The sequence below is a fragment of the Nymphaea colorata genome, chromosome 4, assembly GCF_008831285.2.
Source record: "Nymphaea colorata isolate Beijing-Zhang1983 chromosome 4, ASM883128v2, whole genome shotgun sequence".
Taxonomy (NCBI): Eukaryota; Viridiplantae; Streptophyta; class Magnoliopsida; order Nymphaeales; family Nymphaeaceae; genus Nymphaea; species Nymphaea colorata.
The window spans coordinates 24,697,969-24,725,050 of record NC_045141.1 but is presented as its reverse complement, the minus strand read 5'-3'; the positions used below and the strand labels follow the sequence as shown (position 1 = coordinate 24,725,050).

At 37.9% G+C, this 27,082-nt stretch overlaps 2 protein-coding genes across 6 annotated transcripts; both read right to left on the bottom strand.

Annotated features, from left to right (window-relative positions):
- Positions 1-276: 276 nt before the first annotated feature.
- On the bottom strand, positions 277-23,444 carry LOC116253650 (pullulanase 1, chloroplastic). 5 transcript variants are annotated; one of them, XM_031628581.2, is made up of 30 exons: positions 23,077-23,438; positions 22,818-22,992; positions 20,954-21,055; positions 20,208-20,343; positions 19,909-19,961; positions 19,674-19,782; positions 18,617-18,753; positions 18,302-18,501; positions 18,066-18,215; positions 17,908-17,968; positions 17,382-17,502; positions 16,769-16,859; positions 16,357-16,450; positions 16,192-16,287; positions 15,519-15,659; positions 14,747-14,797; positions 12,156-12,226; positions 11,939-12,031; positions 9,880-9,970; positions 9,338-9,406; positions 7,525-7,581; positions 6,072-6,140; positions 5,148-5,204; positions 4,998-5,072; positions 2,702-2,790; positions 2,071-2,148; positions 1,757-1,895; positions 1,231-1,340; positions 906-1,005; positions 277-838 (listed from the first exon to the last, which is right to left on the bottom strand). In XM_031628581.2, exons 1-30 carry the CDS (start codon positions 23,355-23,357, stop codon positions 728-730), a joined length of 3,207 nt encoding a protein of 1,068 aa, XP_031484441.1. In that variant the 5' UTR covers positions 23,358-23,438; the 3' UTR covers positions 277-727. The 5 variants fall into 5 exon arrangements, 2 of the variants coding, with proteins under 2 accessions (XP_031484441.1, XP_031484442.1); XM_031628582.2 differs by lacking the exon at positions 7,525-7,581; XR_004172510.2 differs by lacking the exons at positions 277-838; positions 906-1,005; positions 1,231-1,340 and adding an exon at positions 2,367-2,536 and having other exon boundaries at positions 1,833-1,895; positions 2,666-2,790; positions 23,077-23,444.
- Positions 23,445-24,381: 937 nt separating this feature from the next.
- Positions 24,382-27,076, bottom strand: LOC116253348 (uncharacterized). The gene has a single exon (XM_031628123.2). The coding sequence runs from the start codon at positions 26,987-26,989 to the stop codon at positions 24,698-24,700; it is 2,292 nt and encodes a 763-aa protein (XP_031483983.1). The 5' UTR covers positions 26,990-27,076; the 3' UTR covers positions 24,382-24,697.
- Positions 27,077-27,082: the final 6 nt, after the last annotated feature.

Genomic DNA, 27,082 nt, shown 5'->3' with positions numbered 1-27,082 from the left:
ATTGTCTTGGACTGCATCGGCATCAATAGTAGCAGCAATGTACCCTTCAACTTAAGCACCGCATCTCACCACTTTAATATATTCAAGTATAGTGCCCACGATAATCAAACTAAAAACAGGCTTTTCCACATGCCCTAGCTCAGCCACCTAAACTATGGCCCCTTCAAGCATACTTGCAGGCTTGAATGAGAACTATGAATCATGAGTGGCACACTTCCTTTTTTACGGCCTTATTGGTAAGCACCCACGCAGAATTGACATTGCTTATACTCTCACAATACAAAGGCATGGTTTCCAGAATTAACAGGCACACTCCAAATAAAGCTATCCAGCGTACATCCCCCCTTGGGCCTAACCAAGGAACCACCACAGTCTGGATGGCTCTTTTCTTGGACCAGGATCGAACTCTTAGATATACATATCCTACATATTTTATCTCCCAATTTTAAGACACTTTAGAAGTGCTATTCTCCTTGCCATGCTTGGCCTGCTCCTACCCAACCGGATGCATGTACATAAGAATGTGGCACCCGCATGAAGTGGTTTAAGTTTCAACATACAGAAGTTTTTCAGCTATATTCTAAAGCTTACAGTGTTAACACCAAAGAAGGACCCTTGACAATCTTGTCAGAAGGCATCAACTGCATAATGAAAGCAGTTGGTATCTCCAAGCTTGCGCAACTCCAAGCCAACTTCATGGATGAGTATCTGCATGTAACACCCATATTCAAATAGCACGGACTTCAACAAATACAGAAGTTGTTCTTGCCGGTATACTGAAGCTGCCACTCGTTGCTTCATAAAATGAATTCTTGACAACCTTGTCAGAAGACATCAACTGCATATTGAAACCTCTTAGTGCATTGCTCCTACGTGGGCATATTATCAAATAGAAAAAATTTCACCTGCAGTGGATGTAGTTCAAGTTTCTTTCTTCTCAATGAAGGAATTGAAAAAGAGGCATTGGAAGGGCACGCATTGAAGACAATGACAATAAACGAATACCTGGAGCATCATAGAATGTCAGAACACAAAACCACTGCAAAAGCAGACATCAGTTATCAAAACAAGGAGGAACTTCTATAACCCTGTAAACTTAGTCCATCATTCATCAGATTGCAGGCCCTATGGCACAGTTCTATGATGATTATCACGAATAACGCACTTGTGCTTGTATGCACCACTGTACCAGAACAAAAGATAAAACAACCAAATGAATGTGTAACATACAAGGGATCCATTTGAGTCATTCCCGGCATGCCGCTGTATCCATCTTCAATGCTCATCACAATAACACCTCGAACCCATGATGGACCGCAGTTGTGAAAGCGAACTCTTTCCTGAACAATTACGCTAGGTTAATGTCCGCTTAGAAAGTAGAACTGTTTATCTTGCAAAAGAAAGAGACTTTCTGGACAAGTAATCGTCCATGTCTCCATTGTTGCCTGGCATGTCATCATGTAGAAAATATAGGATAAAATACTAACTGCCTTCACTTTATGAAGGAACAGGTTTTGGATGTTTGGAAACAGAAGCAATTTCATATTCCACAAAAAATGTCAAAATCATAGAAAGTCTCATTATCTATGCTTTACATTTAGACATTTTCTTGCTTAGTACACAACTAAATATAAAGCAAACATTACCTTGGCTTCATGACAGCTAATGAAGGATGGTTCTTCATAACAACATTCATAAGTAAAAAAAGCTTGTACTTTCTGCATTGAATATGTGCAAAGCAAAAAAGGGATCTCACCTGAATTTCGTTTGCTGTCCTCAAGCGAAAAAGTGGTGAAGAATATCTTATCCTCAGAACATCCTCAAAATTTTCTACCGCAGAAAGAATATGAATTTTCTGAGGCTTAAATGATGCATTTGCTAGCCGTGATTTAATCCTAAATCAACAACAATTTGGATAAAAGCTAAGATAGATGGATATCAAACATCCAACCTTGAGAGCAAAATATTTGAGCAAAAAAACAGACAATATGCCAACTACAAGCACACAGAGCAGTGAGACATTTTTTCAGAGAAAAGGGAAAAGAATGACACAAATATGCAACTACTCACAGTGGCCAGTTCCTTTCATTTTTCTCTTTCGGAGGGAGGCCAATACCCCAATTGTTTGATTCGTAGCTGAAATCCAATCTGGAATAAAAATTCAGATCCAAAAACCTGATATCAATTAAATTCCAGTGCATGTTAAAATGCATCAGTGCAGGCAATTTTCATGTCAAGGAAGATGCTCATAAACATTAAAAACTCTTAAGATCTTTCTCAGGAAAGTAAATATCGTTCCAGCTTAAGGTTTACAAAATGCAGCATAGCCTATTATAGATTTCAATGGTTCTCGGGAAATTACTCACTGATATCTGATATTGGTTGGCCAATACTCCTGTTGCTCTCTGATTAATAATAAAACCACCATAGATAGCATTGTGCAGGAAAAACAACAGCCTGTTCAAAGTTCAAACTACTCTCTTCCATTTTGAACCAACATATAGACCATATAAGGAGTTTTAGGCATTCCTCAAACCTATGGACAATAGAGTGTCCAAGGGATTCACCAAACAGAATAATGACAGGAAAAAATAAATAAATAAACAAAACTATAAAGCATATCTAGACAATCCTGCATTGGAGATTCAAGAAAACGTAAACTTACGAACACAATCTAGTACACAAGACAGTTAGATCTTGCCTGTTGAACCAATCACCAGAGTTGTAAGAATCCCGATCAAGTGATTTGGACCGCAGCATCTCATCACCAGAGTGGAAAAAAGGTATCCCCTAATTAGAATCATATTGTTAATATTTACAAAATAATATATGCCACTCATGAACTGGAAGAGAATGCCAGGAGAAGCCCAGACTACAAGCATAAGAAGGTTCTAAATCATGCTCAAGGACATAAAATATGTTTATCCCCAAGTCATACGAAACATTCCTCGTCTAAGTATAGAAATAGATTTGCAATTCGAATGATTAATTTCTTGCAGCTTTTATCACCTGCATGAAGCACAGTAACTAGAATATTATCTCATCAACATCATGCTTGCTGATGGTCAGCAAATGAGAGACCTTGACAATGATGCCATTTAGTTCATGAAAAACATAGCTTTGGGCCTACCTGTGTTCTTGTTGAAGTCCAGCTTCTTGATGTTTTTACTAAAGTTCTAGGTACAGTAATTTCTGAATCTAGTTCCTAAGATACACATTTGAGATCTTCACACTCCCAATATGAAAAGGAGTGTGGCAGAATCAGGAAATTTTGTCTACTTGTACTCCCTTGTACTCTCACCACCTAAGTTAAAGGACTTGTTGCGCATTCAACATGTACATGTGCAGTTTCCGATTCAGTTTGCTCTATCATTTCACCAAACTATCCAACGCGACAAGTTAATATTCTTTCCTCCCATCTTCAAAACTTTTATCATCTCCATTTATCACTGAACTATCTCACTGCCATGGGGAAATGAGGCAAGGAAAAGGTCATCTCTTCCTTCCGACTCCAGATTTATTGTGATTTCACATAATCTGACTTATTTTTGTTCTCTGTGTTTCAACAAGTTGCTGATTTTTAGTTCAATTATTTATGGTCATTTCTTTAAAGAAAGGAAGAGATTCTTTATATGCTAATGCTTCAGAACCATTAAGTAAAAATAAACACTATCAACAATCATTCATATGCTTGTAGGAAAAGACATAGCCATGCAGCCTTCATCATTTGTTTTTAAACTGAATTCTTAATTGTTATTGTTGAGATATCTTTAGGTAGTTAGCAGCAATTTTATCATAGTTTTAGTATTTCTCAATTTACTAAAACAAGGTGGACCTTTCTATAATTTCTTACTAATCACTATTTAAGTAGATATTAGGGTTAACAGAGAGATGATTTTTTGTTCTCCTCTGTATCGGTTTGTACATGGTATCAGAGCCAAACCGACTTTGAGACCTCCAGACATCTTTTTCAATAAGGATTTTGACCATCATCTTGTACCCTAGCTATCGGGCCATATCACCTTCTAGCTCCTCTTCCTAGTGCATCTCAAGCATAGCCACAAATATCGTTCTTTGGCAAAGTTGCCTTATTGGGAAATCTTGAAAATTTTTGAGATAAATAAAAAATGAAAATGTTAGGTAAAAATACAACAAATGAGAAACTAATAAGAAGACATAAAAAAACATCTAGTTAAACTGATAAAAATGATAAAGTAATAAGCATTGTATTTCATCTAGGGGTCACATTAAAACTTTATATACCTAAAACAAGAGCAAATAAAACAGTAGAATAAAAGTTGAAAAAAATGAAAACAAAAAGTGAAATAAAAAAATTAATGAAAAAATCATGATAAAATATCAATGCATTGATTTTTAATGTTTTTTCCATTTTTTCTTTTTTCTTCATTTTTTCATTGATATTGTGATATTCGAAAATATCGTACTATTTGTGGCTATGATCTGCATAATAAAGTAGCAGAGGCCTCTTCTCATTATCGCGCAATAGCAAGCAACATCTTGATCAATCATGAATTGATTGGTCGCCGTTGCAATGCATGGATCAAGAGATCAGCCATGTAAGTTATGTTGAATCAGTTGATGACTGGTGTTCTGGGAATAGATCATCATCAAATGTGCTGAAAAGGTGTGTCGTGGAGTTTTATTTTTGGGGCATGAATGAGTTCTGGAATCATGTGACTGGAAAAATGATTGATGTCATGTGGATATTTTTCATATTTCTGGAGCACTATTTGCTTCTTTGTTGACTGACGCTGGGTAGTTCAATTTTATGGGTGTCATCTCATTTCATGGCCGAATCAAATGACAGTAAGAGAAGAAGATGGGGCAGAAGTACGAGAAGCAAGGAACACTCCAGTGTATTTTTTGTCGCAGGTCTGGACATCTAGAAGATAGATGAAGCAGCAGAACACTCTCTGCTGAAGCAAAAGATCAAACATAATGCATGTAAGAACTACAACAGTTAAGAGGACAAAAACCTGAGAAAGGGCTACCAAGCTGGTTGCAAGATGATTTAGTCTGCACCTATCACTGACGGAAATCTCCACGCTAGTCTACATGCAAGAGACTTATCAGAAACTATGATAAAATAAATAGAAAATGCTATTGAGAACTTCAAGAATAAGTACCTTCAAACTTATAGCATCAAATAAGGTCTCATTGTCATGAGCAGACACATAATTCACCTTCAAGAGATTAAGAGAGACAAGAAACATCAGAGTCACTGAAAAGATCTCCTTTTTAAGCCAAGAGATTGAACATAGTTTACTGTAATTTTCTAACTATAAAATATCAATCAGAAATCTATGGTTGGTAGTTGGTACATATAATGAAAACTGTGCACATCTTGAAATATCCAGTTTTACTTCTACTTTTCATTATGGACACGTTTGGAATGCATAAAGATATATTCTCAATTCCTTCATTGCTACTTCCCTTGTTCCCATCCAATATGGTTGACTTGATGTGCGTGCTAGTTTTCAAGCTAACTAACTTTCTAGTATAAAACAAGAACTATGTGTGCAGGGTTTCAGTAATGGACATATTCAATCCATGCTTCAGTGAGCACAAGTTTCTCAAGAAAATAATATGGTTAGACATTAAGTAAATTATCCTGTTAGCATTCTAACACAATTGCCATCTCACAAAGTACAGACCATCACCTTGCACAAAATGATGTTAAACAGCACGATGGAAAGAAAAACGAAGTTTAGCAGCAAAATTGATGCAGTGATTAGAGGCCCTTACTCTAATCCCCATGGAAGTGCACTTCAAGCAGAAGTAGAAAGCAAATAGAATGAAAGTAATGAAGAAGGAGCATAAAGAACAGAGGAAATCAGGGCTAACTCAATTGATCGCTCCTCAATAATCTGCAGAATCACACGCCCTTTTAAATGGGGTTTCTAAGTAACTTGGATCAATGGATCCTGGACATGGGAAAGAATCATAATGGGTCCAAATGGAAACTAAATAAAATAAATAAAGGTAACGTAAAATCCTCTATAAGATTCAGATCCAACTATATAGACTAATACTGCATCAAAAATTCTTACTGTTTCTGTCGGGGAAAGAGCAAATGCAACTGGTACTCCATCATGAGTTAAAACTTCAGACCCTTTCACCTGCATGAAAGCATAAGCAGAAAGGCAAAGAATTAAATAAGCACATTAAATTGTGAAAAGGAAAACAAAGTAAACAAGCATAACCCCTTTCTTGGAATGATTTGTCCACTATGTATTGAACGATAAACATCAAAAGCTATATGCAGATGAACCCTTGTATGTGTCCCCTCCTCTTTTACAGTATCTTAAACTGTTAACTACATAGAGGTCAATTGATGGCATATACTTAGTTGGCCTATAAACTGATCTAGACATCACTAGATATAGACAGGGTTGTATTGGAAATAAAAAGTAGATGAGGCCATAGGTTCTTCAAGACCATCCTTTTCCTCCTTTTCTGCTTCAACTTTCAGATTACCGAAGAGGATAATGTAGCATGCAAAACAAAATGTGGGCCAAGCCAGGTGCTAATCTGGTGACATTAACAAAGAGGATTCCTAACACTTAAAGCTGTCAAGGACAAGATATGTGAAATACTTTTATAGCAATTTGGTTTTAAAGGTATATAAAGACAAAAGTAGGCTTCTACGTGGTGGTTTATCAAAGACCATCACTATATATATATAACTTTCAAAGTGTTGGGCTCAATCAGTTGCCTGTCATCAGCAATCCATTTGGTCATTGCCAATCACCGAAGAGAAGAGGTCTGCAATGTCAAATAGATGGATTGGCTGTTGACACGGTGAAGATCACCAAAGAGAGGAATTGGAAATCGACAATCACCAATCACCAAAGAAAGGAGGTTTATTGCTGCCAAAGAAAGGAGTACTACAGGAGGAAGGTGGCGGGAATATTCTTGATACTCTCCATTCACATTTTCATTCAGTTTTCTTTTCAACTTTTTTAAATAAGAAGAGGATGAAGGTGGCCTGGTGCCATTGACCGCATCAGCTTTTTTCAGGGTAAGAAGGGGTAGAGGAAATGCCTCGAGCCAATGTCCGAGTACCAGGCGCTAGATGCACACTGACCACATCTGGCACCACATTGCTGTCGCATCCACATCCGCACCCACATCACATCAACACAGGCATGGACAGAGAATTGACCGGCATGTGTTATATAGGTTACCAAGTCTAGTTACTGCATGGAATCCAAGTTATGAAATGTTGACCTGCGACAGTCATAGATAGAAAGCAGAATAATAATAATATAGTAAACTGTAAACATAATGGGATTCATTCCCAGCTACTAGGGATTTGTAATTTATAGCCCTTCCTAATCAAAATCAACTCAAATGCCAAAATAATATTCACACGGTCAAAGGAACCAAAAAGGAAAAAGTTTGTGATTCAATATTGATGCCAATAATATCAAGGCAAGAAATATTTTTGCATAAGAAAAGAAAATTGCACAAGAAATTTTTCCAAAAAAATTGGTGCCTTACTGCTTTTCCCTCATGATTTGTGAAAACAAAGTCCCTCAAATTTGCAGCCAACCCAACCTGATAAAGAAATGGAGAGGCCATTTAGTATTCAGCCTTTCAAGCTTACTCTGAAATTCACTTATAGACCTAAGAAGCCATAAAAAATGCATACTTACATTATTGTCATGGACATGTATGACACTTTACATGCTTTGACCAGCAGTAATCTAATGTCACAACGTTGAGAAAATTGATTTTTTATATCCTAACCAACTAGAAAAAAAATTTGAGGATGCTATTGGAGCCCATCTGACCCAATATGGATACCATCCAAATTCATTGTGACAGGAAAAGAGAAATGTTTGATGAGGAGATGAAGAAACATCTTTTTGTACCTGTCTTCTGCCAGTCTGCCTTTCGCTCAACCAAAATCACCTTTTCTTGTTTGGCAACAGCTTGAGAATACTTGTTAATGCTTGGTAAGCAGGCCTAGGGGCACCTAACAGCCTAAAAAAAACGAGTATACTTGTCCAATTTTGAACTCTAATTTCTAGAACTATCATTTTTGTTCATTTATTTTCTAACGTGTTGGCTAGATAGGAAGACCTCAAAACCCCCACCTTTCCCATTTCTTGCTCACCATTCCTGTTCTTTTATTTCTTTCCTTTTCTCATACAGAGCAAGTTAGTTCCAAGTTCCAACAGTGCTCCAAGTGTGCTCCCTAGGGTACACTAGTACTTTTGACTGCGTGATGAAATTCTTCGATATATATTATTCAAGTTAAATTAAACTTGAACCAATCAAATGACAAATCATGCTTCCCCAACTTCACTGATCAGTCCAAATTGAGAACAGACAGCAGTTTAAAGAGCAAGTATTTGGAACAACTAGTGGAAGATAGGAGGAAAGCGCAAAATTTTATGCACACAGTAACATGGTACTTCCCAAGTCTTAAGAGACTTGCCAAAAGAGGTTTAAGTAAAAATGTCTGCTTTATTAACTCAAGATAGCTACCAACCTTCATAGATAGAATTTTTCTACTGTCATTATTTAACTAACTTCATCATCTCCCTTTGCCTATGAGATCATGATGCTGAAAAAAAACAATTGACCTGGGAAAATGGAATGAGAATGCCCCACTTACTGCTTAGTATGTTTGACCTCAGAGTCATAAGCTGCAAAATACAGAATTTTATGTAGTTGATCCGCTAGGTTGGCATCTTCTTTCTCTCTTTATCTTGCAATAATATATAAAAGGTGCCTTTCTTAGTAGAATTTTAAATGAATGGCCCCCAACAAGAAAATCCAGGAAGTATTCAAATTATTAAGTTGCAAAGTGAAAAACCAGATATAAAAATATCAGTGTATTAACACATTTTTGAAATTGTTTTCTCTTTTCTTTTCTTTTTTTTTTTCATTTTTTCCTTCTCCTATCTTTTCCTTCATCTTTTTTCTTCTTGTTTTCTCTTTCCTCCTCGCATTTTATTTAATAAAACTTTGAATTTTGGATGAGATAAAGGTAATCTTGATAAAAAAAAATTAACAATATAGACAAATAAAATTACTTATATAATACGTATACATATATGATATATCTATATGCCCTTGCCGCGCCCGCACCCAATTTTTTTTTTTAAACTTGCCGCATCCGCACACGCACCCTGCACCCATGTGACATAGCATAGAACTACAACATGGTTAAGCAATTTTCGTGACTTAGGTTCTACGTGAAGCACCTGGAATAGATTCATAAATCATGGAATAACATATAAACATGAAATAAGTAAAATAAATAAATGTCACTAAGAAAATGTGAAAATTATGCAGGAATAACCTGAATGTGATCTTTTAGGACTGCAAGAATGTGATCTGAATTCTCTGACTCAAGTACATGCTCATTGGGCTACAAAAAAGAAAAAAGAAAAAATTAGTTAAGTTGCAACAGACAACCATATTAATTTCTGCATTTTCTTACTATTTTGAATAGAAAAAGTATTTCATAAAGTCCAACTATAATCACAACAAAACTTTGGCATATAATCATGTTGGTATTTCAGCATGGAATCATGTTAATACCTTTAACTGTCACACATTTACTGTTAAAAATTTAAAATCCCCAAATGTAACAGTGATATTATAATGCGAGGAACAGTGCACCTAGGTCTACCCATAGGAAAATGTGCTATTTATCATGATTAACACTTTAGAGGTTCTTCCTCATGCCTTGCTTACCAAAAAGTTGAAAAGCTAAAACTACAATTCTGATCAGTAATGCAGAAAAAGACACACCACAAAAAAATAGCAAGACCCAACTAAGTCTCATAGGTTTAAAGGACTAAACCTCTTTTCCACCATTTCTCTAAACATAAAATTTACCTGCAGCAACAAGCCTGTCGAGAAACCTTGTTGAATAACAGGACCAAATGGAGATCCACCAAGTATTGCATCTCGAATTCGATCATTAAAGCTACAGAAGTGTAAATGAGATATATCCAATTATATACATATCAAAGACAGTAAAAGTTCAACTTTAAAATACAGTGGTGTGAATAATCCATATTTCATGACAACACATGGAGTAGTTAAAGATGTGGGAAAAATTCTCCATCTTTCAGGGATGATCCAAAAATTTAAACCAATTCACGTTTTTGCATGAAACAAGCTCTAAAACAGACTATTTGTCAATGTTATATTACAGTATATATTTTCTATAGACAAGCATAATACGAGCAAAGCTACATAGGTAACCACATATGTACGTAATACAGACACACACATATAGTAATTTACTAAGTTATGCCACATCACTTCAAATGGAAATTACTTGTGTATACTATATTACAATAACTTTGTTACAGGGAGAGCATGCCAACGTAAATTAGCAAATAGTTTGCTTTCAATTGTCCAGATGTCAAAATAGAATGCAATTACATAAAAAGGACAATTTCAAGAGGATAAACGAGCTCCTTTTAGTGTTTTTCTTTTTTCTCATGAAATCCAGCAAAAGGTGCATACAGAAAATACTTCATATTAGATACAATCAAAATTTTTTACGTACATAAAAAGATACGCTTGGATAAGTACAGTTTCTGACTTTGACAGGACTAGAAATCAATTAAGAACCACAGGCAACATAAAGTGTCTACAAAGGGCACAACAGAACAACAAAATAAGAATAAGACATTTTATTTAGTAAGGCCACATGAAAAATGTAACTTGAGCATCTATAGAAGGCGCATGGACTGGCATACTTGGATGGCCCCTCCAAGACACCGTGAAATCCTATTATCATGAAGACAGGATATTTGTCGTATAAACCCAATAAGAAATTATGTGTAGTTGATTGTTAGCAAGTCCAGGACAACCAGGTCCATAAAATACACATAGCCTTATATCAGAAATGCTTTTTGGGGCAAGTCATTCAAAAAAAATTGTCCTTCAGCAGTAAATGCTTGAGTGATGTTGTTTCAAGTAGTAGGAGTCCTACTTCAGAAATAAAATCTCAATTGAATTGGGTACTTGTAGGACCCATATATGATGAAGTCAACAATGTTCTCCACTCTTAATTCTAAAAAAAGCTTACAATCGATCAATCAATAACCATAGACATAGCTACATTGTATAGCTAATTCTTTCTGGGTTTGAAGAATGCTTCCAGGGAACCATAAAACAGACGGACAGCCTTTAGAAGCAACAAGATGGGAAGACTAGAGAACGCTAAATCAAACTAAAACCTGACACAAACAGGAGCTCATGTCTATCATGATCTGTCTGAAACCACTTCAAATTTCAATATTCAATCAATTGCAGAGTATCTAAATTTCTCCTTGTCATAAGGTAAAAATGAGAACTTCATGTAATTAAGTATATTCATCAACTATGATCTCGACCTTTTTTCCCTTATCATGCTAATCTTATAAAGACAATTTTATGAATTTTATTATACAATATCACGTGTAACGTTCTTGTGCATCCAAATTTCTCCCAATAGGGTACTATCATAATAACAGCATCGATTAGAATATTACATAAGAGCACAAAAGGTAGCAATTGCATCCCCCATAAACTGTTGCAACAATAACTGATTCATTAAACCACATCAGAAAGCTACTGATTAATATTGAACACTATTTGAAATATCATTCAATAATTCACTCAAAAGTAAGATGAGCTTGAAGCAAGATGTAATAAGATGAACAGAAACAACTGGGATAACTAAAAGCATTACAATGTTCAAATTTATAAACATGGCATAGTACCACACAAAGGAGTCTGCCATATTTTTACATATTTACTTGATATGAGAAAATGAAACATCAGTGCATAATATAATAAGAGGGAAGGAGGAGAAAAGAAATCTGTCTAGACAAAAAAACAAAGGACACTTTTACATAGATAAAGTAGTTTATGTCTCACAGGGAAGGCGAGATCTAACCTCCCAATACCAGTTCCACACATATTAAACTGAGACGCATTTGTTCCACGAGCATTCTTAGAAACTTCACCAAAGTCCCAACCTTCTCCATATCTTTATGAGAGCGAGAGAGAGAGAGAGAGAGAGAGATAATGTTATATAAAGATTCTAACTTGTACAAATAAGTAGCATATTTGATGATTTTAAGAAGAAAAACACAAGCACTATTTCTTTTTACATGTATATTTTTGAGCCATCTACCCCATCATTATCCTTGGACAAACTGTTCAACCTTTCTCTTGCCTTCAACTGTAAACCAACAAAAGCAGTTGTAAAAGATCATTTCATCAAGCATAAGAATGCACCATGCACGTTACAACTGATTACACTGTATTGTGTTTAAATGTTGACACCTTGGAAGCGTAAATGTTTAAATGCAAACTTCAAGTTTTTCTGCATTCCTCAAAATGTAGCTTCAAAACTGGACTTGTTAAACAACAAATCAGCGCTTCAAATCATAGCAAACACTAATGCTAATTTGGCCAATCATCCGAATGCCCCACATGAGAGTTGGTTCATCACCTGAATGATACTCAATTCCAAATCACTACCAGGTTGAAACTGGACTAATCCAAAACTTGTACCTATACTATAAGATTTCCCTTTTCTTCCTCCACCTACATAACAGAAAAATTTCAGCAATAGCAATATTTCTGTCACCATCAGTCAGAACCCCAATTCAAATAAACTATGCTAAGGAGAAGATGGAAAAGTTGAAGTTCTAAAAGAAAAACTCCTTCAGTCTTTCCTTGGTAGGGTTACATTTTGTACTATGGATATTTATCAGAAGTTTCACTAATGAACCCTTATAATGTAAAGCACAATAATTGCTTTTTGTCCAAACATATTAACTGAAAAACACTAATGCCCTGAAACTACTTCCTATCACTGAAGTACAGCAGCCATGATTATTGGCATCCAACAACAATTAATGAAGAATGGCTATATCCAGTTAAGTACATTCTTCCAAACATTCCAATGAGAATTGCAGGCAACAAAAATAAAATTCAAATTCTTGACATTAGAATGGACTTAGATATTAAAACTGTTCAGTGACAGGAGGTGTAAAAACTTCCTTACTAAATAGATTTTGGCAATATATTCAAAGATCCCTCACACCCAGGCTGCATATACATTGATCATGTCTCCCAAAGTGAAATTAGATCCTAGATACAGTTTGAGGGTGTTCAAATACACCTACTTTCCAGTAAATAGAGACAAGTTCAAAAGTGTAAGACGATTACATCTCAAACTTTTGGAAGTGCTAAAAATCTTGCCATCCAGCGCCAACTTCGTTATGTGGCTGATATATCACCAGCAGCCATGTTTGAGGTTTCAACCTGTCAATGGTCCAGGACTACACTTAAACACTTAAGATAGCACCCTATATATAGTACCCTCTATCTATCATAACCTTCAAAGCTTCAACAGTGCATATTTAGTGGATAATTCTAAATGTAATGCATTTATGTCATTGCTAAACTAGGATAATTTTATCTCGACCTACCGACTAATCTTTCACTTAAGTGAAACTAAAGGCTGAGAGGAAGCAATATTTCCATATTTTGCACTAATTCTGTTGTGCCAGCAGAAGTAAAGAAACACAATAACACAACGAAATTCATACAGCAATTCCACAATAAGAGCCAATTCGTTCTAATTGCTTTAATAGCTATGCCATAAAAGAAGCATGTTTATACCACTGCAAAGAACAACATTCATGTAGCATGTATTAAAGGTGCCCACAGGGATCAGATAGAAATAATCAAATAAATGAGCTTCCACTTTTGCAATATGACTAATACGATATGTCACGATGGCATCAGACACCAACTCTGCATTTTCTTCAGAATATCTTGTACTAGCAATTTTTCATAAATACTCAGTAATACCGCAAAAAATTCAGAAAAGCTTGTCAGTATCAGCCATGACACTTTGGCTGGTGCTGTTCTAACAGGCATTGGTTTTCTACTTTCTTAGTTTATTTTTAAAATTTCTAAAAATGTCATATGACAATATTCATTTTTAACAAAAGACACAAGAAATAAAATTTTGAAATCCTCGTAAGAAATATTCATACTGCCAGACAGATAGAAACATTGAAGTCCTTTAGAAATAAAGTCACCTTTCATATGGTTCACCAGCCTAAGACATTTTGATATTTTTTGTGGAAAGCAACAAATTGATCAGGAAGAAGCTTCTGGCCATCCTCTTCACCCAAAGAAGACCTGGCAGGTGAGTACCACATGCCTGGCAGATGAGTGCAGGGGGTTGTACACTTGTAATATGCAACTTCCACAGTTATGTAAGACGCTATATATAGTCATCCTCCAGACCCTTGAAGGGGCATCTGGGAAAAAATATTTGTACAGGTTTTTTTAGTAAAAGAAAGAAGCACATAAGCCTTCAAAACTCTGGCACCTTGCCTTAGCCACTGGATAGAGTACTGTCACAAATATCCTGTGGTAACTAGTGTCCAGAGCTCAAATGCCCCCGGAGGTGTGAAGGCTGATAAGATTCAAGAACCTTAGGCCGCACTCGGGAATAGCTGTGTGGTAGTTTGTTTTAGTTAAACAAGAGATGACATACGCCGCCTCATGCAAGTGAAATATATGTTTGATCAGAATTTCCCTCAATTATATTTAAAAAGTTAAAATCTGGAAGGTAATATGAGACAAGATTGGACCTTCATTGCAGACAACATGCATCAGATTTTTATGGTGGATTGAGATAGAAAGATGCTTGACATCAACTAGAAAGAAGCACTACCATGGTACTTTTCATGATGTGGCCCATCAGGTCAAACCGGAATCCATCAACCTAACAAAAGAAGGAGAATATGACGGTTAAATTGGAAATGTAAAGAACTCAGTAATTATTCAAAATTAAGATATCATCAGGAAGATTAAACTTTATAACGTTATAAGTAACAGTGTCTCTCTGTATCTGCTCTAGCAGGATATAGCGCCAACACTTTATCAAAATGTCATTAAATATATATGATGAAAGGTACAACAAAAACAGATTAACAAATGTGTATATGTCTGATTACATGACTCTGAAAACTATATACAGAATGTTTCCAAAAGAAACCTGATAAGAAAAACCAGACATCCAAGATACTCTGACCTATCATCTGGCAACGGGCTCTGCAGGTATGCAATTCATCATGTTTAGGTTCTTCGCTTCTTGTATGATGATATAACAAGAAAGAGATTTCTGTGTTGATCGACATCAGAGACAAAGAAGGAGAAAACTAATGGTCCCCGAGTTTTCCATACCAAAAGAAGAAATTATAAAGAAGCCATATCAGCCGATAACTACTTGCTAGTTAATAGGTAGATGGGACCATTTCCTAATACCAAAGTCTATGAAGAAGGAGATCAGGTCACAGAATAGAAAATGAATTATCAAGTTTCTTCAACTTGTTTTTATGCCTAAAAGGCATAAAGATGATGGGTAACAGTAGCTAGAGTTAAACGAAGGTCATCAGCATCCATCACAAAGCAGAAAACCCAAATAAGATAGCTTAGTTAGTTACCTTGTATTGAAGTGCCCAGTGAAGAAGATCGTCAATAATTAAGCGTTCAACCATGTAATGTTCACTAGCTGTATTGTTTGTGCATGTACTATGCTCAATGTGCCCATCAGCATTTCTTCGAAGGTAATACCCGGGAACAACCTATTTTAGAACTCACATCCAAGGAAGGAATAAAACTCCTGGACAAGTCAAATTTATAATGCTAATGGAAACTAGTGCTTCCAATCATTGGCATATGGCAACAATTATGTGCCCCTTCACAAAAGACAGATAAACTCCACTCTAGAAACTATAGAACATGAACTTCTGGAGGCATATCAAATATGACCTCTTAAAATAGGATATGGAGCCGAAAGCCTGAAATGGCTAGGCACATAACTGAAACATGAATTAACATCCAACAAACCCTCTTTAGCAACTTGCTAGTCACCTAGGAGATGAACATGCAAAAATTAATACTCGTCTTACATCCAAAAAGCAAGCCAGCCATTTTTAAGGAGTTAGGCCCAACTAATAATAGCAGATGTTTTGTCATCAACTGCCAGGTCAGGTCATTTTGACAAACCTAGCTTTCAGCTAGGCATGCTACAGCAAAACTAATAATCCCTGAAAATGAAGGAACTTTCTTTAAGAGACATGCTTTACTAATCAAAGCTCTATATCTGATGCTAACCTTGTCAAGAACAGAGAAATTGTCATGTGGACCACTTCCATGAACGTGATTATACACAACATCCAGCACAACACGCAAACCAATGTGATTAAGTGCCTGCCATTATTAAAAAACATTAATACTAAATTGATAAAGGAACACTGAAACAAGACAGACAACACTGACCTGAACCATTTTTCTGAACTCCAATGTTCGCAATGGTCCATCAGGGTTGCTGGCATAGCTTCCTTTAGGAACCCCCCAGAGAACAGGATTGTACCTTGAACAGTAAGAGTTCCAAAACATCTCATAAGCATGCATTGACAACTTTGACTGTGCATAAGCAACTAATCCAAGCCATAATAATTTTGAGCTTTTGTAGAAGCTTCACTAAGTGGACCATAGCAGAGTTGCTAAAGCTTGCTGAATGAAGGGAACCCATAGTGGGCCCCCAGTCCTATACAATGTGGACCATAGCAGAGTTGCTAAAGCTCTGCCACTTTACAATGGGCAAAAATGGGGCAAGTCCTATTACCGGTCTCAGAATACCACATGCCAGGTTCTTCATTATAAAGGGAAAATCTTAGAGGATGAATACCCCCAGTTATATCCATCTTCCTCCTGGATGGCCACAACATGAGCTTGTTGCAACTCTGAATCTGGAGGTAGAGAAGCTAATCTCTCTTCATCTACAAAAGAAACAAATAAGAAAAGTAAGCACATGACTCAGTCTCCTTGAACTCGAATAACTGGACAAGAGGCATTGACATTGATAAACCTTCCGCGATCACAAAAGCAACAAAATTACACCTGTGAGGGGAAAATATATTTGGTGAATTCAAGAACATACTGGATTTTTGAGTTTTGTTTATAGATTATCCAAAATCTAAGTTGCACTGTATTAAATAGATGCAACGAGTAACAGAATACTCCACAAAACCAACACATATCACAGTAAAATAATATCAATCACCTGCCCTCCTTTTTTTTTGGGTATTCCAGAATCCAAATTAGAAAAAAGTGATGCTAAACTGCCTTTGCTATGAACAAATAGATACCCAAAGAATTTCCTTCAACTGCTACCTTGTTGGTTTGCCACTCATATAATGAATACTACAACAACCTTAATGGAATTTTGGAAAACAAAAGCTACATGGAAGAATAATAATGAACCCACTTTTTGTGCTTAAATTAGCAGGACCAAGGAGTACCTAGATGCTTCCATTTCTTCTTATTATCATCAACACCAGCAAAATGAAAGCTTGGAAGTAGATGAATGTGTGTAAGACCTGCCTTGGACAATCTGTTCAAGTGAAGAAAACCAGCTGAATCCTACAAAATATGTAGAGTCAATAATTATCAGATATTGCATTACCAAAACAAGTAACATCCACTGCAAATTGGAATGTATTTTAGAGTTTGCATTTTCAATATAAGAATAACCATGAAGCACGAAGTCAAATAAGGCTCGAAGCCTAAAATTAAAAATACAAGGGCCACTATTTTCTAATTAAAACATGGAATATAGTCAGCCGCAATTTGTACATGCAAAGCACTAAAAGGAACATGACCATCTTATGGCAACTGTTCAGCAGGAATAAGATATTTATATCTGTATGTGGAGAAGAAAGCACATGTCAATCTTGCTATGTAGAGCACAGGAGCTAAAAAATAATAAATCTGTAAAATGGGAAAAGAAAAGAACTTAATTAGTGGGGTAGATGTTAAGGGTGCTACCTGTAATGTAAAAGCAAGGTAACCCCCTCGGAGATCAAGATTCACAGTTTTGTCATTAGCACTACGCGATTCAAAGAATATCTTAGATAATATTTTGTAACACATTAGGTACTAACTGTATGCAATGGTGTATTACAAACAAAAGTAGAGTAATGTACCTAAAATCTCTGATATGCAACTCATAGATACTGATATCAGAAAAAGATGAAAGGTTAGGTTTTTCTTCTGCCAATCTATCCCATCCAGCTGGCTTCAAGTTATCAGAGTTGAGATTGACAATTAACGTCTTTTTTCCATCTGCTGAGAGTCTGCACCAATAATCAAAAGCACGAATGTGCTCTGAAAGATATGATGGGAGTTCATTGAAAAGATTCAGAGATATGAAATGGCATACCCCTTCGCATATGGATCATTGACAAAACAAGTTTCTATTTTCATAGTACTTGAGTGGAATACAGTAAGTTTATAGACATAGTAACAGCCCTCCCATGTCCTTGGTCCACTAGCAAACCATACACCATTCATCTCTACAAGGTCTACAGTTTCAAGTGGAATGTCGTCTGATGCTCTACCAAATATATAGGCCTGCACAGCCTGAAGCATGAAATAGAATTCAGAAATGTCAAATAAATCTAAAAAGAGCTATCCTCATTAAAGAGCTATCCTCATTAACTACACGAGAATTATTATAGAGGTAAAACTTCTCCACCTGTGCTGTTGGTGCCCAAAGATAAAGAGCCACAGTGTCTTTAGCGATGACAGCACCAAGCGGTCCTTCATACGAGAATAGGTCATCGAGGACCCCTGGTAACTGCAGGCCAGTTGCATTCACTAACCTTCCATTGGCTACAAAAGCAACAACGTTCCATCATAAAAAGATAGGTCATCTAGGATCCACGGTGACTGCAGACCAGTGGAATTTATTAACCTTCCATTGGCTACAAAAGCAACAACCACTTAAATGCATGCACTTGATTGGGATGTATTTGTTGGACCACTTATACAACTTTGCTGTTTGCTAGCTAGAATGACATTAAAAGAGCAATTTTTCTGCTATTTCCAGCTGCAGAAGAAAATAGAACCTGAATAAAGCTGTACATATATATATATATATATATATATATATATATATATATATATATATATATAGATATATAAGTGATTAAAGAGAAAAGCAACAAAGAGAAAAGCAACAGATGACAGAAGAGGAATGAAGTTAATATTATCTAGGTTTGACTTTTATCCATAGTCACAAATAACGACTCGGAGTTTTAAAACGGCGAGGTTTTTCTCTGGTATAATACGGCAAGCTTGAAAAAAAGGGAAAAAATACCGTAAATTTTTAAAAATTTTAAAAAACTAAAAATGGAAAAAAATAAAATAACTGAGAAACTAATAACAGAAACAACAAAAAATAAGTAGATTTGCAACAAATGAAAAATAGAAAATGAAAAAAAAAACTGTTTGGCATTAAAAAAACTGAAAAAAATGAAAAAAGTGAAAAACGTGTTTTTTTTTATTTTTAACGTTTTTTTCAAAAAAACGTGTTTTTTTTAGTTTAAATGGACATTTAATTCATTACGTTTTTTTCGCATTTTTTAAAAAAAAACGTGTTTCTTGTGTTTATCCATCATAATTAGAAGAAAGTGTTTATTGTGATAGCTGTAATGTGGTGAAGACTTGAAAAGCTACAAGAAAATAGCCAAGGCAATAAAGAAGTCAAAAAGTAGAAGACAGACACAGCCAAGGTACCAAAATCCATGTACCGTCCAAGCATATGATTGCTAACTGCGCTTTGAGAAGTTCCTCAACATCCACCTCAGATGTAATTTTGAAAGCTTTATAATCTGCAATATGAGGAAATTTGGTGGCAACCTGAGTGCAACCACTAAATAATTTTAGTCGGACTGTTGATATACAAAGTTAAGCATCAGATCATTCTTGTAAAGCAAAAGTTGGGCAAATCAACCTACAGCAACAGAATAAAAATTGAAAGCTTACATTCAAAGGAAGCTTGCCTTCAACTGGCTCAAGACGTATTCTTGTATCATGACCTGATATTGAAGAAATAAAACATGTCATGCTCAAGTTACTATAGCACAACAAACATTTGAAGATCGAGATAGAAGTTAAATGATTCAGACAAGCCATTGAATACTTTAGAATCATGCAACACTCAACTGATTTTATTTTGTAATTTACAGTTTTATGAAGAAAAACCACAAAGTTTCTAAAGCAATCAACTATTGTGTTTGCTTAAGCTATATAAATGAGATATTCCAATTGTTTCAAATGCTAACCTTCAACTCCATCACGTGTGAGCTGTAGCTTGGCCCTTCTACTAGCATAAATGTAATAGCAGGCATTGTTGACACACATATTCCAGGCAATGAGAGACTTTGTAACCCAAAATGCCCTAGAAAAGGACAGATTATCCTGCATGCAGAAGAAAATTCAAATGGATGGTTTGGCGATGGTATGGGATGCATACTGACAAAGTAGCTTAGATGCAGATAAATAGAAGAAGGAAGTTAATCATGTAAATTGGACAAGAATAGTATTTCAAAGGATGATTAATGATTTTTTTCACTTGTGCAATTAGAAAGCAATTATATAGCTAATGCTATCTTAATGGACAACTGTGAAAGGATCAATTGATCTTCTTTAGTTGTATGCCTATGATATATCAAGGATAAAAAATCTGACCACAACAGTCATACCTTATACAGACTTCTTCTATATTAAGAAACATAATGTCTGACTGATAGATAGAAAGTTTGATACTATAACAATCAATCTGATGATCTTCTAGCAAATAACTGTGGAGAATTATTGACACCTTGTCCAAGATAAAAGCTAAGCTGATATTCGATGGAAGAAGCTATGCTTTAGGATTAACATCACAACAGAAACTTTCTTAAATTAAAGTATACTAGCTGTTAAGGGTTGTGATAGAGAAGAAATATGCAGAACAAAAGCATAGCCCCATTAAATGACATGTTTTTACATAAACCGAACAGAACAGAAAAGAAAAAAAATTAATCACCTTCATAAATGAAAATAAATCTGGTCTTTCTGGGAACACATCATGCACATCAGAAATTACCCACACATCTGTATGATCAACCGATGCAGATCCTTTGCAGTCCTGCCATGATATTCAAACTTATAAAAAACCAAAACTAAGGTTTTACTAACACACAGACACAAATATGCATATATGGGTATCACAGAGAGAGAGAGAGAGAGAGAGAGATCTTAACTATGCATTGGAGCATGATGACAGTGGGAGAGAGAGTCTATAGTTATGCATTTGAGTTTTTTTTTAGTCTATAGTTATGCATTTGTGTTTTTTTTTTCACATTTTTTAGTGAAATTATCGAGTTAATCATATGCTAAATGAAAATATTTTCAGAATACCATGTGAACCTCGAATGTGGCTGCACAAAAGGAGTATATATTTTGTTAACAGAACAAATTACTAGAACTTTGTGAAGAAAATTATTCTTTCGTTTTGCACCTGGCTAAATTTGGCAATGTTTAGAGGAAGCCACTTCCCAACATATGTTAAAGGTAGATAATGTAGTAATGAGCACCAAATATGGAATTCTTATGATGTATCTGCCTTTGTATTTTGATAGTATTGCAATTAAACCATGATATGCTAATAAAAATCCTGACCGGCACACAAGGTGTAAGCACCATGGTTTGCACCTATTGATGACACTAAAACGGCCAATAGCAACATTTCTTATTTTTCAATGTACGCACAAAATGGACACTGTATTTTCCATATGTACGAACATGAAGATGCATGCGCATATTATATCATACAAAAATAAAAATTGATTGCTAGTTTCCAATTATATGCGTAGTAATAAAACTCACTACTTTCAGGCTTTGTGTACCTGACCATGTGTAGTCATTCGACACATGCACGACATGCAACTTAATATTTTTAAAAAGAATAACATGAGAGTGTCACCCAAAAAGAAAAAAATTCCGAACTTTCTTATATACCCCATTGTCAATTGCCCCCTAATGTTGTGAGTTCTTATCCAATTCCTTCCCAAAGGTTGTGAGTCCTTACCAGATGGAGAAAACCAAGTCCATAAACTTCATTCACGAAAGTTATTATTCTAATCGTTGGACAACCAAAGGAAACGTTGACATCGGATAGATATGCTGGAACGGGAAAAAGCATAGGATTCAGGCCCTCGGGACAGAAGCCTCCTGTAACGGTTAACGGTGTAACGATGGATTTTCAATGGCTTCAAATTTTTCCATAAGAGCGGGACGACGTGAGTGATGACAAGGCCCGGTGCTCCCTCAGTTGCCATTAGAAAGTTACCCAGACACAGTCTTCCGTTTCCTCGATTCTTAGGTGAACCTCATGAAAAAAAAAAAAAATCCAGCACCAATGTTGCTCTAGATCAACAGCATTTAGGGCGAATAGATCGGCTAAAAACAATTCTACTAAGTGGTGGTCAGAGTGTTATTCACCCACATAGATAAAACGGCACTCAAGGAATTCACTAGGGTAAAACCCATGCGTCTCCACCTGCTATACCACACTGAGTGGAAATTAACCGCAAGCCTGTCGAGAACGTCGGAGGCAACGAAGAGGAAAGGGGCAACAAACGTGCCTGAAGGACCCCAAAAAATATAAGAAACGACGGGACATTCTATCCTCTAACATCTCGATCGGCAAATGGAGAATTTCTATTTCTACCCATGAATGGAATCATTGCTACAACAGCACGCCTTAAACTAGCATGATTCACGTCCATAAGAACACAGAAACACCATAAGATAAAACCATCGACCTCCCTTGCTTATCGTTTACAGATTCGAAACGGATAGAAGAAAAAGAAACTATCAAATTCCCTTTCATCGAAAGTAACTCCAACCTCTAAACCGCTTTTGTGGACGACGAACTTGAAGCCATCCTTGTCCTTCATCGCGACGTCCCAAAACACGCCGAACTCCTCCTCTCCCCTCTCACCAACCTCCGGTACCTGCGTCGTCTGCGCAGCAGCGCCACTCTCGGCACGACATTGCCACCCATCATACAACCCGTCCGGCCTGCCGATCAACGCGATGACAGAATCAAGATCTGCAAACAGTGGCAGAATCGCCTCAGAGGACACAGAGAGTATGGGAGCAGACCTGTGATAATGAATCCGAACGACAAATAGTTGATCAATCGCCACTGTCGAAGAGCACATAATTCCTCGGTGGCGCCTCCTTGCGATCGTGGAAGGCGACAAACGTGGGCTCCGCGTAGTAGTGAAGGATGAATAGATGAGATGGGAGAGTTGGCAAGGGCTTTGGAAGAGGATCCCACCACATGGAAAGGGATGTAAAGAAGAAAACCATGAAGAAGAAGGACTAGACGGATGTGGAGGAGAGATGGAACGGATAAAGGCCGATGCAGGAGAAGTTGCCATCAAGAAGATTGCCTGCTCGCGCTTTCTGCAACGCAGCAGCAGCAGGCTTTCTCAACGAAAAGATCTTTTTTAATCGCCAACAGGCGGTTCGGCACCTTTTTTCCGTTCACATTTTCCCGGGAAATGTTTGCCCAAAAAGTGCCTATTTTTAGTCATAATCTCATAAACAGGCTCAGTGCTTTTCGAATATTTCAAGGAACAATTTTTCCCGACGCTATTATCGCAAAGTTACAAGCGCTTTTCCTTATTTTATAAAAGTATATCGGCATTAAAAAGCAATTTTTGCCTGTTTTCTTTCCGCACTTGTTGCTTTTCCAGTTTGGCCCCGCGGATGAAGTACGCCGCCTTTATCTGGACCCTGTTTATGACCCCACGTTCCCGAGGGACTCACCGCCTCATTTTCCGCACTATCGCTTCGTCATAGTGTGGGTGTCATCAGATCGAGCAAACTGATTGCATGATCGACATTGGATCGACTGCTTACACTCACCTGTTCTGTATTTAGATCCAGAAGCGGCACCAGCATTGCTTTCAGCCCATAGTTTGAGTTTGGAAATACGCTCAATTGGCGTCATTAGTTAGCCGTCATTCCCCCTTCCCCTCCTCCCCCTTGCTTATTCTTTGGTCTCAGACACAAAAATACGAATGAGGGTTCCGTACAGTTCTGCCTGGTTGCAATCGTGGTAATATTTCATGGGTTGCTGGAAAGTGGGAACGATCTGCCATCTGATTCATGCTTGAAAACATTGCTAGAATTTGTAACGTTAACATAGCTCAGCTTGTTTTTATTGCTGTACATGTGTTCTTCAACCGATTCCCGAACATAATTAACAATCTTACTTTGTTCTCTGGAACTGTAATTTGTATCCGTAATTGGCTTTAGAATACGAGAACCCAAAGTCATGAAAACTTATGACAACCACTGTGGCATGTGATAGTGAGATGGCATTTCATGTCAAGAAGAACAGAAAGAATTAAAAGGCACATTTTCTATAGTTGAGAATGTCGAGAAAAACAGAGAGAATAAAAAAACACATTTTCCATAATTGAATCAGTTCCATTGCTCGTTTACCAGTAAAATTCTCCTGGATAAGATTACATGCCCAGTTTTCTTTTAATTGATGTCATCAATTGGTGTCAGAGCGACTAGCGTGTATCCTCAACATGATCTTGATTTACACTCTTTCTGGGTGATGTTTTTCCTTTTCCCTGGAAAGGAAGACCATTTCAAGCTCAACAGATTAAACAATTAAGAACGCTCATTGACTAACAGCACGGGCCAACAAGCGTACACAAAATAGCATACCATGTTCAAGTTTGCATTTAAAACCAAAAAAGGATCATGTCTTGGACTCCTGGTCGATATGTCGCTGTACAAGGCGCTGCAAATCGGACATGACCTTGTGCTCACGCTTAGATTTCTCCTCGTAATTGAACATAGCCAGCGCCCGCTTGTCTTCTGCACTGTAAACCTGGTTTTCCTTCCGGATACGAATAGCATTCATACGTTGATGCCGACTTCCACTCATGACATAGCCCAAGCTCTCGAACTTCTGAATCTCTTCTGCCGTCAGACCGACTTCTCCTCGCCGCGGGATACGCTTACCTTGCTGCACATACTGAGCAATGGCGTCTCCTTCTCCAGGCCGGAGAGCTCCACCATAGCTGATATGCCCCTCGGCTTTAGGCAAAGGAGCAGGCCCAACGAAGGGTTCATTGTCCAACGCTGAAGCAGGCTTCTTCTGCGATTCTATCAATTCCTTGAATTTGAGCACTTCGCTGTCGGTCTCGGCTGCTCTTGGTTCAGCTTCTTTTTCTTCGTGAGCACCAGAGTCTGAATCTGAAGATCCATCTGATTTGGAAGCTGTGTCGGAATCCGAAGCGTGCCTTGTCCTTCTTCTCTTGGAATGAGATGACGAGATTGATGTTTTCGACTTACTCTTCTTCTTTTTAGACTTACTTTGATCGTCGGAGGAATCAAAACTAGAATCGCCTTCGCTTCCAGTATCATCAGAATCCTTACCCCTGCTGTTCCTCCTCTTCTTCCTACTTGTTCGATTGCTCCTCTCGTCTTTCGACTGCAGTCGATCTCGAACACTCCCTGAGCTCTTCTTTTCCACTTCATCACCCGAGGTCTCTGTCAAACTAAGAGATTCATCCGTGTTAAACCCGGCGTCCAACTTCTTCTCCTTCATCGTCTTCTTCTGCTTCCGGGACGGCTCAGAATCGTCCTCGCTTTCAGTGTTCTCGGAACTGTCATCCCTACCCCTTCTTCTCCTCCGGTGGCTCCCAGTTGCTCGACTACCTCTTTTGCTTTTCGACTGCTGCCTACGAGACGAAGTGCTTCCGGACTTCTTCTTTCTAACCTTCTGCTCCTCGTCACTCGATTCATCTGTCGAACTGAAGGACTCGTCGGAGTCGGATTCCGTATCGTACTTGCTCTTCTTGCTTTTCCTGGTGGAAGATCTGCTCTTCCGCCTAGAAGATTGTCCTTTCTTCCGCTTTGCCGCACGAGGCGAGATGCTTCTGTCCGACTCCGAGGAAGAATATGAAGAAGCGGACTCACCCGAACTATCGGAATCTGCGGGGTTACTGGCCGACTTCTTGGTATCCTCCGGCTTCTTCCCTTTAACCGTTGCATCCATTTTACGTCCATCGACCAAAGAGCCATCCTTTCGATCCACAACACAATTTCCGTCCTGGTATGCACTAGCTGTCTTGTCATCCTGAGCCGGTGAGTCCAATCTTCCCCTCCAGTCGGGTGGAGGGCTCGGAGTCACTCTCCAGATGCAATTCTTCAGCTTCTTTCTCAGTTTTTGCCGCTTAAGCCGCCTGTACTCATGGAAATTCAATCCCTTGAGATCCTCGTCTTCCCCCTCAGATTCTGACAATCGAGACCCCCTATCCAGAAACCTTGACTGATTTGAAGGCCTCCTGTATCCGTCGCCATGACGATGAAACTTTCTCGAAGTAGGGCTTCCACGCCCATTTTCTTTCCTATCCGTACCCTGCTCGTACCAGTAATCATCTTTCTCACTTCGACCATGGCTAGGAAAACGGTCGCTGAAACCAGGACTACGGGAACGACGTCCAGACCTAGCGGCCTGGGTTTCGTACCGTTCGTAGCTAGGAGAAAGGCGTTCCGATCTGCGACTCAAGGTCTTCCCACGCTCGCGAAAATTAGGGCTAGGGGAACGTCTTCCATAATGTCGATCTAGGGTTTCACGCCGTCCATCCAGATACGGGCTACCCGAGCCGCGGCCGGAACCACGAGCAGGGGAAACATAACAATCATCCACACTAGGGTTACGGAAATTCTCATCAGACCCACGAGCTAAGACTTCGCGCCGATCCGCAGCAACAGAAGGTTTATGGTAACGGGTTAAGGTTTCCCGGCGATCGCCCTCAGACGGACTCCGTGAGCACCGGCGGTAGGCGCGACGGGAGGTCTCTCCATCGGAATCTGAAGAGGAGCGATCATGATCAGAAAACGAGAGATGGGAAGGCGGCGTACCTCTGTCAGGCGACGGCACCGGATCGTAACGACGGTGGCCGCCGTTGTGCTCTCTATCGGGGAGCTCCACCGCGGAGGCGATCCTCACACCATTATCAGTGTCCCCTCTTCTCGACATGAGAGAGGGATAGCGAGAAAACCCGCAAGAACGAAGAGAGGAAAAGAAATGAAAACGGAAGAGAAGGACCACGGATTTGCCCAATGCTCGGGG

Coding starts and splice junctions, on each gene's coding strand:
- LOC116253650 (XM_031628581.2), bottom strand. CDS start 23,357: ATGGCAACTTCTCCTGCATCGGCCTTTATCCGTTCCATCTCTCCTCCA. Junction 18,216..18,301: donor AATGATCCATATGCGAAGGG/GTATGCCATTTC, acceptor TTATTGGTGCAG/ACTCTCAGCAGATGGAAAAA. Junction 5,073..5,147: donor TTGATGCTATAAGTTTGAAG/GTACTTATTCTT, acceptor TCTTGCATGTAG/ACTAGCGTGGAGATTTCCGT.
- LOC116253348 (XM_031628123.2), bottom strand. CDS start 26,989: ATGTCGAGAAGAGGGGACACTGATAATGGTGTGAGGATCGCCTCCGCG.